This window comes from Melampsora larici-populina, assembly GCF_000204055.1.
Source record: "Melampsora larici-populina 98AG31 unplaced genomic scaffold MELLAscaffold_7, whole genome shotgun sequence".
Lineage (NCBI taxonomy): Eukaryota > Fungi > Basidiomycota > Pucciniomycetes > Pucciniales > Melampsoraceae > Melampsora > Melampsora laricis-populina.
Genome location: NW_006768771.1, coordinates 963,197 through 976,836, shown reverse-complemented (window position 1 = coordinate 976,836; position 13,640 = coordinate 963,197). Strand labels below are relative to the sequence as shown.

Genomic DNA, 13,640 nt, shown 5'->3' with positions numbered 1-13,640 from the left:
CTTGAGATATGATCAAAAACTACAATAAACAAACTGTCGATCTATAGTACACATATCAAACAATTCTCCACAAGTCGAGTTTAATCTTACACGTCGGAATATGTTTGCTAACTTGGAAAGGAGTCAGCTGATCATTGAATCTAGTGTCACGTGTGTAACCCGTTCCTTAATATTTACCAAGTCAAGTTCAAGAACCGAGGTCTTAGGTGGAGTAATGACACAAGAAAAAGTATGATGTTATTGTACCCGAGTGAATGTCCATGCTGCATCATGGTGTGGATGTAGATATCGTCTTGGTCATCATGAAGTACATAAAGGTTAAACCCAAAAGGCCACGTCTTTGAGTGATAAGAAATTATGGTAACAGAAACAGAATCTTCATAGTCAAGTCATTGATCAAAGATTGTAAATATAACATGAACCTTTACCAGAAGCTAATTTTTCTGACTACATATTGGACATTATCATAGTCAAGGTCAGAGAGTTACTACGCTGATACAAGCAGTTTGAGGTTTCTTTATGCAATTGGGACACATGAATTTCTTTTGGTGTTCAACAGAAGACTCATAGGATGAAGACTTGGATCTGTTGATTGTGAAAAGATTAAGTGATCTGAAAATTCAGGTATACTGTTCATGACAAGGACTCAAGGTGGATTCCTCACAGACTAGAAGAATGGTAAGAATGCTGAGTCATACTTTATTAACAAGTTGAAGTGTCCGTGTTTTAGGTACTATAACATGAAGGTGTGCCTTGTGACATGGCACATATAAGGTAACAGTTTATAAGAAAAAGAGAAGACATAGTGTAGTGAAGCGCAGACAATGAATGGAAAACACCGTGATGGAAAAGTGCATGTCTTAGAGTAAACCGCCAGCACCAACGAGACCATGAGCACTGAAGAGATCTGTGACATCTAGAGTCAAGAGAACTTGAATGTTGATACCAACAACTGAAAAGAGATTAAGATCAAGACCAATGCTGGAGAACAAGCTAGAAACATTGATGTTCAAAGACACAAGAATTCCTGTAACGATGCGGAGACATGAGTAGAGGATGTTGAAGTCCGCTGATGGAGAGAAAACAAACTACATCAGTACCAAGTAAGAGTAGCAAGATGGAATTAATCACTGACATTGACATTGTGGGATGTAGCTGCTGTAGCTCTGGGTGATGATGGTGATCATGGTTTGGAATTGTTGGAAGACTGGTGTAATGGCTGAGGTGAACTGTTTAATAAAATGACCCAGGTGAATAATTGTAGGTTTAACACTACATGCAAAAAGAAAGAGAAAGAAAAGAGTCCAAACTGACTTGGTGGGCATTTGATGCCTGGCACACATTACATCCGCCAGCGTTGGAAAATTGAGTGACCATAGCTTGGAATTGGATAACCATAGTATGAATCTATCAATAATTTAATTTTCTGCCCAGAAAATATTATCTTTCTTGTAGTGTTAGCACAAATAGTACCAAAGCTTTGAAAGCTTTCGGTGACTTGTGTAAAGCTGGTGTACTGTTGGTTCCCAAACACGTAGCCACCTCCCCAGGTAGCTTGACCGAGTGATGCAACTCCATGGGAAGAACCACAACCAGAGAAGCACTTTTCATCTACAGCACTTTTCACATGACTGTTTGATTCGAAGAAAACGATTAGCCAAACGGTTATGAAAAAACATAAGGTGAAAACGTGTACTAACGTGTTTTGCTCGATGGGCGAAGCAGCGGCAAATGCTATGCGAGAGGACAATAAAGAAAATCACAATCAAAACAAAGCTAAGAAGTTGATGGCATTCTAAGAAATAAAAACTCAAGACTTACTAGCGAGGGCAGCAACAAAAAAGCTAAGCGTGAAATGCATGATGAAGAGATTGATTTGGTCTATTAAACAAAGTAAATGAAGTTTGCGTTTTTTTGAGTTTATATTACGAGTGAAGATATGAACAGGTATGAACAAGGAGATGAGATGATTGGAGTGAGGAATGAAGGATGCACTGAGAGGTTGACCTTTTATACTCGAAGAGCTCCATTTCCAACTCAGGGTGACTTCAGAGAGTCAAACGCGTCCACCCCGCATTGGAAATGTTGAGCGATTGGTCAAGCCGCGGAATCACCCTTCTTCTCGCGTCCATCTCATGATCGATATAATTCCCGTTGCATGCTTGTATCTCCCTCATGAACCTCGATTGGACCGACTTGATCTCTGAAGATATAAAAAGCTTCTCGATTCTTGAATGATTTCAAACGATTTGATATTTATATTTCAGGACTTTCTTGCGTGTAGGACGAGCGCGGAGACCTGGCAGTGGCTGGAATCTAGAATCGCTGAGCTGATAGAAAGTCGAACGCCTTCATCATTCCGCCAATTGCTTGATATAGCTTGATTGCTTAAATTTCTTCCTCTCTCATCCTCACATCTGACCTTTGTGTGTGAAATTTGAATCGTGCAACGTATCAAATTATTCACAGCCACCCAACCATCAGCTTGTTTCGCCTTGATCGATTCAGTTTTCAATTCGTCATTCTCGTACAAGTCGATAGCGTTGCCCATATCTCTGTAAACGTGACACAGACTCCAGAGTCCTCCCAGACATGTTTCTTCACCATTCGCATCCTATCCTTTTGCCATTGCCCAACCCAAGTCCTAGGTTTTGGTTGCCTTGTCTGGTCCTCTTTACCTCTACTACAATGAAAAATCACCACCACCGAATTCATCTCAATTTGCTACAGCGTGTTATATCTACATCTTGAGCTCTAACTTCAGTCAACACCCTCTGATTACATACAGCTTGGCAGGTGGATTTTTAATGCACTCGAAGAAAGTTGCACTGAGAGACCTCATTTTGGCTGAAAATTCCCACTGTGAAAGCAAAAACTCCTATGCACTTAAATAATTATGCACTTTACAGGGGTACCAACTTAGAGGGAGTTGACTGTGCTTCATTGAAGTTCTATCAAGTTCATTTCTGGATTTCTGGTTCAACCAAGTCTGCCTATAACATTCACGTGGTTGAACCAGATCAATGACTCATTCAATATATTTTAACACTTCGATCATTTTTTCTGTCTTTGTTCTTTTGGGTTTCTAGCCTCAGGAGGAGTCTAAGGATGTATGATACCACTCATATCTAGGTATAGAGTGCCTGATTGTGCACAAACAAGTAATCATCAATTGGGTCAGATAAAACAATTTCTGGTGAAGGTACAGTTGATGAGTGTTGATCTCACAACAAAATGGACTTAAAGTGTAAACTGGAGGAATATAAACACAGCAACATGTGAAGTGTATCAAAACCAAAACCACAGATCACTTCTTAAAAGGCTCTCCACTTTGCATAAAAGTTTTGATTCAATTTTGTTCTGTTTTGATCAAAGTTCAATTAGCAAATGATACCAATGTCCAAATTTTGGGTGGATTCTTCAGATCCTCAAGTGAAACTTCCAGGTAAAATGAATTGAATGTGCTCCAAATCAACCTCAACTAGCTAGTATTTCAGCTCTATTTTGGGGAAATCATATATCATCCAGGGATGCAGCAGTGAGTCTACTCCGACTCACTTGCCGCGCAACCTGACTCGGTACTCCACTTGAGTACCGAGACACGTGAGTTACAGAGAGAGTCCCGGACTCCCCTTTCAATTGATGTTAGAGTCAGGCATGAGTTCAAGACTCAGCTTGGCCCCGTATGTAAGTACTACAGTGGCTAAGTACTCACTGAGTGAGTAGACTCACCTGAGAGACTACTCACTATGAGTCTACTCATTGTGAGTAAGATCGAGTGTACTCATGAGTAATGAGTACACTCAATCGGAATGGGGTAGCAAACTGGTTTGGGGAGGTGATATCAAATTGTATTTAAAATTCCTTAGATAATTTTGTAAGAGAGGGGATAATCATGTGTTAAAAAGAACCACGGTTAGATCATTTTGTAAGAGAGGGGATAATCATTTGTTAAAAAGAACCACGGTTCAGAGGGAAAAACAATAACGGTTCAGAGGGAAAAACAATAGAGGACAAAACGGCAGGGCCCTTTGAAAACAACGCGTGACTCAGAGTCAAAGCAGACCAAATAAAATCAACATGTCTAAGCCACATCCTCCACATTCACAGTCGCCTCCCAATTCGTAAGCCAGTGTCGGACGAGTACAAGGTGGCAAATCGTCTCAGGGTCGAGGCGGCCTCGGGAAGGGACGGCTATGTTGCCCGAGATAGAGAACACCCTCTCGACTGATGCGCCAGCTGCCGCGATCGTGAGGTGTTGAAGGGCTATCTGAGCCAAGACCGGTAGTCCCGAAGGCTTGGACATACGCTGAAATGAGGACGGTGGTCAGCTTGGTTCTGGGCGCTCAAAGGATTAGGAAAGTTACTAACCACCCAGAACTCCCCAATCGTTTCATTGGGGAGCACAGGATCCAGGCGTTGTAAGTATCGCGTGACTTCGTCCATTTCATGACTGGAATGGCTCGAAGGTTGAATTGCCGAGGTACCCAAGAGAGAGTAGATTTCTTGAAGTTTCCTGTCGGTGGTTTTTTCGGCTGAGCAGGAACAGGAGGAGGGGTCTCGCGGCCACTTTCCGTGGGGCTGGGCTTCCAAAGGTCGTACTCGTCTCGAAGGCAGCGCTTGGCCTGGACTTCTACCTCTAGATGATTACGAAAGATTGAGTCTCTCTGGACCGGATCCAGGAGAGTTGCAACCAAGGTCTGCATGTTGCACTCTTCGCGGTCGAGATACTTCACAAGTTTGTCTTCCGCTCGTTTGCAAGCTCGGCCCCAAGCTCCTGGAACACTCTGGTGTTTCTTCAAAACCGTTTGAAGCGCCCAGAGTACAGGAAGAACCAACTGCTTAGTTGCGTCATTGGATTGAAAAATCTGAGTCGCAGTTTCAAACATCTCTAGAACAGGGTGCATATACTCGATAGTTGACCAGTCCGCTTTTGAGATGGCCAGGTGAGTCCTTTTCGGGTCCGCAGTGTAGAGTTCAAGTGACTTTCTGAGGTTGAGGGTTCGTTGGACCTGAAATGAATCATGGAATGGTAAGAAATGGTCAGATTGGAACCAGTTAAAAGACTCATTGACCAAAAGCAGGGCACTTACCACATAATAGAAATAATTCCAGCGAGTAGGAGGGCAGCTGAGGGGAAGAAGTTGTGGATCTTCGACTTCATCGCGGATCTTGATGAACGACTCAAGCTCCTGAGGACTTTTTCTGATGTGAGTATCCAAAGCACGGATGCGGGTGACTATCGTCGACTTTTTCTTGCGGGCGGTGAGGAGGACAGTTGGCGAGTCTTCTAAGAGTGAATCTTCTGGGGCAAGGGTTTCTTCGTTGTTCAGATGGGACAGGTCGACATCGGTATCTTGGGTCTGGGTCGGGCCGTGGACCTCGAGGGAGGACTGAGAAAGCGAAAAAGAGTTTTGAGGCCAGGATTCGGTGACAGGTACGTTGTAGTCGCCCGTGATAGGTAATTCGTCAGGTTCAAAAGAAGCTCGCGGTTCGGCCATCCCCGAGGTTTCATACGCGGCAATGTCCTCGTCCGTTAGCTGACCCATACCATCCAAGAAGTCCTTTGCCACAAGATTGATCACGTGGCACATGCAGCCATGGAACCTCGATTCAAACGGCCAGTGGATTCCAAGAGTGGCATAACGGTCACTTAAAAGCTTTGCCATTGCACGGTTCGAAGAGGCATTGTCCCCGGTGATCGAGTAGTGATTCCGAAGTGCGCCAACATGCTCCAGCGCCTTCCAGTAAGCCTTGGCCAGGTTGTCACCAGTATGTTTCCCCTCGAGCTTCTGCCACATTGCAAAACAAGGCTCATTAGGCTCCAATTCCGTTCGCATATGTAATTTCTTTTCAGAAGGGCACTTACTTTGAACGCCAGGAGCCGACGACAGAATTTGCCTTCCGAGTTGAAGAAAAAGCCATTGATGGCCATGTACGTATGAGAAAAGTCGGCGCTGGTCCAACAGTCCGTCGCAGTCAAAATTGAACCAGGAACCGAAGCAACCTCGTCCAACAGTTTTTGTTCCAGATCCAAAAAAAGAGCCTCTGAGTCAGCTTTGACAGCCATCTGAGCCGGCCAATAAAACGATGGTGCAATAGCGCGAAGCGCCTTCTGCATTAACACGCCCTCAAAGATAGAGAAGGGTAAATTCTTGCTAATGACGGCCCCGACGAGCAGGGTTTGTAACTCTTTCTTTCGATCCGCGGCGACAATGGGATCGCTTTCCGGTTCGATGGCTCCAGGTTCGTGGTGGTACCAAGCAAGCGCCAAGCCGGGGCACTTGCGTCTGTGCTTGTGCAAGTTCAAATTCGGACGGCCGGAAATCGAAAGCACAACACTGCAAATACGCAGTTAAAGTTAGCTTACAATAAGTATGGGCATTGCTATCCGTAGGTTGACTTACGGACAGTGAAGACAAGGGTACGACATCACACCCTCACCCTTGGACTCGTCTGGCGACTTGTTGGGCTCCTAACAGTGTACGTTGGTCAAATACGCACTGAATCAGCATGAAAGCTAGGTGTTGATGAGACCGGTCGAATTACTCACATCAAAATACAGGTAAACATCTGATCGGTGTCGGTGAGATCTCAACGTCGCCTCCTCGCCATCGACATCCGTAGTATCTTGCACGATGAACGATTTCAGTCGCGATCTTGGTGTCGCATTGACTCGGTTGGAAGAGGATGAGACTCGTGAAGCCATTCCGACACCAACACGAGACGTCGGCGTTATACTGGAGGCTGAGACGACCCGCGACGCGGACATTGGGGTCACACGTCGAGCATAGGGTGACACCAAGGCGGGGGGAGGTGATTTGGCCATATTTTGAGGCATGCTGGCTAGGTATTTGGAAGGTCTAACAATTGAGAAGGGAAGAGAATCACGATTAAGAAAAATGGACGGGTGAGAGTAAAAGAATCTCCAACAAGGGAAAAGAGAAATGGGAGAAACGTAAGGGGGAGTTGTACAAGAAAGAAAATTATAAATATGGTAGCGAAATTTTTTACCTGAGGTCATACGACCAATCCAAAAGCCCAAAAGCCTCGATATGAGCATTCACCCAAGCCAACGCCGGCCACAACACCTCGATCTGGCCACCAGGATCTATAGATTCTGTTCCCATGGGTCGATTGATGTTAATGAAATGAATTAAGAGATAAATATGATTCAAATGTCTAGTCTAGAAGGTCAAGTCTACAACGTCAAGCCACTCATCGAGATTACGAAGGCCAAACAGATGGATGGATTGAGGATAGGGCCTGAAGAGGTATGGCGAAGGTGGAAGGTGTGGAAGTGGGCAAGACGTGGTCGATTGAGATTCGATATTGAATTTAAGGAATAGAGGTGGTGGCGGTATCTTGAGAAGGTGGATATCGATATCCAATTGATGGTTGATAAATAATCTGGATTTGATCGATGAATGGGGATCTGGTGGAGGCATTGTTTGGCTGAGTATATGGTGAGTATATACTCATCCAAACAAGGTGGCCGGTGAATGTGGGTTAGTGAGTCTTTGGCCCGGATGAAGGGCGAGATTGAGTACGTGTATTCTATTTACACATACTACTGAGTTTTCCGAGATGGAGTACGACTCATACAGTCAACCCCGGGAGTACATGTACTCGCGTACGGGGCCAAAACCCGTCCTCAGTGAGTATGAGTTGGGTATACTCATACTCACTGCTGCATCCCTGATATCATCTCATTTTCATCTATCTCATTGTCACCACTTGACACCTATCAACGCTGAGACAGCTACGCTACAACACGCTACCATGCATTTTGTATGTAGCGTAACTGTATGCAGTTAACACAGATCTGACCTTTATGATAGTGTAACTTGTCAAGTTACGCTACGCTACAAGCTACTGTAGCTGAGTTTTGTGCCTCTACACTACGCTACAGAGCCAAAATTTGGTTAGCTGAAGATTTTCTGGGACTCTGCATAGGGTAGCTGGGATTCATTCATGCTGATTCCTGCTAGCTGTAGCTTTGCAGCATGTTTCTAGCTACGCTATCTTGCGCTATCAGCTACGGATATATTAGCTGTCTCAGTGTTGCGCCTATCAAATACTTCACATTGCTTGCTTTGCATTAGTCTATCTCCTACACTCAATATGACTCATAATATTTTTTACTGATCAAGATGTGTTCCCAATGCTCAACTTCAATCAAAATTTTCATGCTGATGATATCTCAATAGTCACCACTAACATCATTGAGTGGAAGAATCCCACACACTGGAAACAAGAGATGATTTTCCCGTGGGAAGACTGATTACAATTAAAGCACAGAAATAATGCCAAAATAATACATTTTTGCTTATCCACTGTCTTCAACACAATGGGTTTCTGCATGGAAAAATTGCCTCTTGTTTCCTGTGACACCAAGGTTTTTTGCCTTGAAACAAAAGTGAGTTGAACAAAGCTTTTGGTTTGATAATAAATTGGTATAGAAGATCAGCTCCATTTCAAATACTATGAATGCATAGTCCAACTTGTTTTTCTGTATATCTTGATATCATAGGGCATTTCTAGGGATTATCTCCTCTTTCCTTTTGTCAATTTTGTTAATCTTGATGGAATTATCTTCCAAGATTTTTGATCAAAACTTCTTTGAGTATATGAGTTTTGTTTAGAAGATGAGGACTCAGTAGTGATGAAGTTTCTGGTTTTTAAACAAAATAGATACAATTTAATTTTTCTCACAGAACCTGGAGATAAACACAGAGGAATTGGGTATAAAAGTGAGAGAGGAAGAGAAAGAAGGTGACATGAGGGAGTCAGAGATTTTCTTTCTCACACCACTGGTGAGACTCTGGTTGACCACATTCTAAAGGCCTCAACTCACACACACGGGCTCTTGCCCTTTGCTGTGTCTACTCCAACAGTCCCATGGACTGTAGAGTACTCCGGCAAGCTTAGTGGACTCTTGCCTTTCACCTGGGCTGGGGCTCATCCTGACTGTGGATATTAATCAATAATCAATCACTGAAGAAGTGCCCACTTGCCCCTCTTTTGCAGTACTGACCTCAGCCCCTGTTGCCTGAGGGAATGAGATCAGAGCACAAACTTGATCACCCAACACACAGCTAGAGCAATTGGTTATATAATCCAGTACTGGAAGAGCCATAGCTCATTATAACCACACTCACACTCATACCATCACTTTACTGGAGAAGTATGTTCAAAGCTCTCCATCTATGTGATACTAGCTCACAACCAATCAAATCCTTTCAGTACATCAAGATATTGTGACCATAGATTAAGTTTGCCAAGTTTGGCAGAGCTGTGGCTCATTCTAACCACACTTATGCAACAAGCAACTTTCACTGGAGAAGTATGCCCAGACCTTTCTAGCTTTGTCATACTAAACCACAAACAACTCAATTATCTCAGCACATCAAAATATTGAAGCACAGTCTGGATTTAGGACTATCTCATGCAGGTTTCAGATATTGAGTGAGTTTTGCAGACAAAGTTTTTGGTAGTACAAGCTTGAAATGATAGAGTTAGGCACCACAAACAAGACAAGAAGAACATGCAGGGGGTTGGGCTCTTCTGAAGTTTGTGCTTAAGGCTATGGCACATCCCTGAGCTATGTGGTGGCTGGGCACCAAAGACTTAGTTGCTATCAGCGTGTTCTGAACTCACATAAGGGTCCTGTTGTAGGCAAGAGGTGTTGCCTGTTTCTAACCTCCAAGAATGTGAGTAGGATCAATTGTACAATGGTCCCTCTTCAAGGTCAAGGTCTTTTGCTTTTAAGCTTGGTTGCTTTACCCAAGCTCAAATCCTCTTTTGTTTATTTCATCTCTAAAATCTCAGAGGGATCTTACGGAATATCACTCTTGTCTTGATCCTTTTGCTCTGATACATATACTTGGCAGATGATGGGAGTGTTGCAAAATGCTCCTCATAGCGGATACATACAAGCTTGATTCAAAAAGTTGATAAACTTGTTACTTAGACTGAAATTGTGTCATTTGAGTCACAAAGTGACCCATTCCACAAGAGTGTGATGACCTACATGATCACTGCATGATATGTTGCCAAAATTTTTGCTTTGAGAAAAGCCCATTGAATTTCAACATATCCATATCCCCACAAAACTTGGTGATTAGTATGGCTCTTTTTCAATCCAAAATAACACCAAGCTAACAAATCCTGAGCTCCCATTCAGGCCTGACAGAGGTTTGTCCAGACCTTGGCTTTCACCTGTTGATGGAAAATGTGTGTTGTGTAGGGTTGATATTTCAACCACAAAAAAGACTGCACATCTTTCAACTTTCTGTACCTTCACATTCAAATCTGTTTCTCTGAGATCCCCCCAAAAGAACTCGAGGCAAGGCTTTCCCAAGAGCAGATGGACTTATGTAGTTGGTAAGAAAGCAGGTCCCCTTCTTTGAAGTCTCCTTGGGGTAACAATGAGATTAGTACTGCCACCTCCGAGTATCAAATGAGTAGAACATATTACAAGTCTATCAAAAATCCATCTCTATGACCATGTTGCTATTCCTTCCTTCCATGTAGCACAAACTCCCAGTCTTGAAGATCATCAATTTTCTTCAACACCTATATACCCTACGAATTTGGTGCTAGCATTACCTATCACTGTAGAAATCAATTATATCATCTTGCAAGTGATGATTTCCATAAAATCTAGAATATTCCCTTCATTCTGAATCAAAAGATACATCAACACCATGGTGATACTTCAATTCTTCTTAAACCGAGCTTGAATCCATTTATCAGTCTTAGGACTGAAACTCCATTCTTTTAAATAAGGTCCAAATTGATTCAAAATACCTACACTTCCATCATTCAAACCTACAAAAACCAATTCATATTGAACAAAGCAACAACTTTCAACTTTCACAGTGCTACATTCTGACAATTCCTAGTCGAGCACTTACGTGTTAACAATGGAGTCACAAATTCGTCCATACTTTCCCTCAATTCTGCGTCTCTTATCCTCTTCGCGCCATTATCAGTTTGATCATCATCATTTTGGTCTTGATGATTCGAAGTAGCCCCATATTCATCACAAATAGTTAAACTGAAAGCTTTCACGGTTTCTAAACATTCGATTAAACATTCCATCACTCTTGGTATCTGATCTTGAGCAACTCCATACTGATCTTCCGTCAAGGAAGCGCACATCAAGTTTGTCACAGCTATTCGTAGATGTCAATTATACAAAGGTTCAAGGTATAAGATATCATGGGATCAAAGAGGTAAAGAAGTTCGAGAAGCCTATCAGCATCTTTGCAACAAGGTGCCTAATCGGTACTATATCTTTGGAAAAACTGACCTTCAACAGCTAAAGCGCATGCTCTATGATTATCCAAAGTTCGTCTCAATTCCATTCTTACAGATGGTAAGAATAACCAATTCTCAAGACTTCGAATTCGTTCAGATGATCCGACCCCACGAATTTTTCTAACCATTTCCCAACCTTTAGGGATGATCTTTTGGGTACGAGAAAAGCTCTCTGCTTTTATCATTTCTTTCTTGGGGGTGCTTGGAGGAAGTGCCAAGGAAGATGACTTGCTCTTCGTATCCGCGATCGAACGATCTAGTTTCCGAGGGCTTTGAAAGATTTCAGGCATTTGATATCCATTACTGGTAGGTTGAACTGTCGGAATACTGGGAGTGGATGTAGTCTCTGATCCAGTTTCTGCTGGAGATGTGAGCAATTTGGATAGTAGTGTCTTTTTGAGTGAATCCGATTGTGGCTGAGCGTTGAAAAGTTGTGGTAAATCTTTTACTAAAGCAGGACGACCATGATCACTTGTTTTGGTATTGAGTGGTGTGGACATAGCCTGTGTACCAATGGACTCGACTATTTATTGCAACATAAACAAGCGTGAGTTACGATGTTAGGTAACACCTACATCGAACATGACATCAAAACTGACCAGGTGGTGGCATTTCGCCACGACTGATGACCATCCTTTGGGTAGCGCTGATCACACTAAGACATTCTTCAACAATCGCATTGAAAATCTTGCGCTGGGTTCTGATATCTTGAAAGATGGTGACTCGTCGAGCAGGATCACTCCAGGAGATTTGTGCAAGTTCAACAATGGCATGGTACTGGCGAGCGGGAATGTGAGATCAGAATTTACCAAAAAAAGGGAAAGTAAAACCAACAAGATGTTTACCTGAATGCGCATATCAACAGAACGTAGACCCTCGAGTAAACACCGGTTAGGCTCTTCGGCAAAATGAGAGATCGCAAGTGGTTGGGTTAAATAAACTTCCCAAAAAGCTTGAACAACTTCCCAACATGAGACCATCAACCAGTTCAACATCACCAAACGAAGGTTAGAGGTAAAAGTAAAGATTGAATTAAACTTGATCATCATCACTAAATGTGGCTTAATGAACTTGGTTAATTGAACATATTTCGAGAATACGATTGCTCGAATGAGGTATCGACGACAAATTAGATAGAATGGAAGGAAAGGGGCAGAGCAAAGAAAACTGAAGCGATTGGCCCGGGTGAAAACTGTTGGAAGAGTTCTCAAAATGCGCTGAGATATCATCAACTGTGCATGTAAAAATCAATCCAATGAGCATTCTAGCTTCTTTAGCAAATGGTAAGGTAGGTTGAGAGGCACTTCGAGGGGGTAAACTCACGCCTTCGGGCTGATCCGCACGTTTGGATGGAAACCTCTGTTCATACGTCAGCAAGAAAGAGTAGTAAAATGCGCAGAAGAGAGCTGAGGCCGCAAGGTAGATTGGCCTTTCGTTTATCTGACTTGCTCCACGCCTGAACAAATTGTCTATGATGAGTAATCGGCCACGTGTAAGGCAAAAGATATCAAACAGGACAATCCATGGCGTACCCCGGCATAGTTTTGAATAACTTCAAATCAGGTTCCTCATTCAGCGCATTTGCAGCTGCAACATAGCAAGTCCAAAGTAGTAAGGAACTGATGCTAAGAAGGACACATGCGGCGAGATGTTGAGCAGAGCCAAGGACCGCGACTATAGATTGATACCGTGTCAAACAAGAGCTGGGTCGCTCTATTCTCGATTGATTTTTGATGTACGAGAAATCATAAGTCTGCTTGCTGAATGCTACCTGACCGGGGATTGAGAAATTGCGCACTCTGACGTTGACTCCTTCGTAACATCATCATTGGGATCGTTACGCTCGCCCACACCGCTCCGCCCATGATCCAAAATGGCACTCGTAAGAAATTCCAAACAGCAGCTACATGAACGGAATACAACATTCGAGCGATCAGCGTCTTCATAAACCCATCTTAACTGAAGACTTTTTCTTTGCGAGATTTATGAACTGTACCAAACCTTCACTCACGCGACCCATCTAACATTGATACCCATAACAATCCTAAATTCGTTAAAAAAGTGATGACGCAAAAGTGACATGCTCGTCTTCGCAACACCACCTATAGATTCGGACAGATGATTCGATTGCAAGGTTTTTCCAGCTCAGCTTTGAACTCTGAATTCATGACTGATAGTTTTGCCTAGACTGACATAATAAATTCGAGTGTAGCTGTCCTTTATATTAAGTTTCTGGGTATTCATCACGTCGGATTCGAAAATCTGGGAGCCGCGATTTGATGCAAGATAGTTTGCTACTGAACCGCAAGCAGTCA

At 43.0% G+C, this 13,640-nt stretch overlaps 2 protein-coding genes across 2 annotated transcripts; both read right to left on the bottom strand.

Moving 5' to 3' along the window:
- Positions 1-674: 674 nt before the first annotated feature.
- Positions 675-1,966, bottom strand: MELLADRAFT_77034 (uncharacterized protein; the record flags this gene model as incomplete). Its single annotated transcript, XM_007406738.1, has 6 exons — positions 675-1,069; positions 1,136-1,229; positions 1,315-1,409; positions 1,455-1,631; positions 1,701-1,734; positions 1,822-1,966. 4 exons carry the CDS (start codon positions 1,609-1,611, stop codon positions 861-863), a joined length of 555 nt encoding a protein of 184 aa, XP_007406800.1.
- An 8,754-nt stretch (positions 1,967-10,720) lies between these two features.
- On the bottom strand, positions 10,721-13,569 carry MELLADRAFT_95215 (uncharacterized protein; the record flags this gene model as incomplete). Its single annotated transcript, XM_007406737.1, has 10 exons — positions 10,721-10,833; positions 10,920-11,180; positions 11,318-11,848; positions 11,925-12,102; positions 12,171-12,557; positions 12,649-12,781; positions 12,858-13,038; positions 13,124-13,228; positions 13,337-13,427; positions 13,519-13,569. 10 exons carry the CDS (start codon positions 13,567-13,569, stop codon positions 10,721-10,723), a joined length of 2,031 nt encoding a protein of 676 aa, XP_007406799.1.
- Positions 13,570-13,640: the final 71 nt, after the last annotated feature.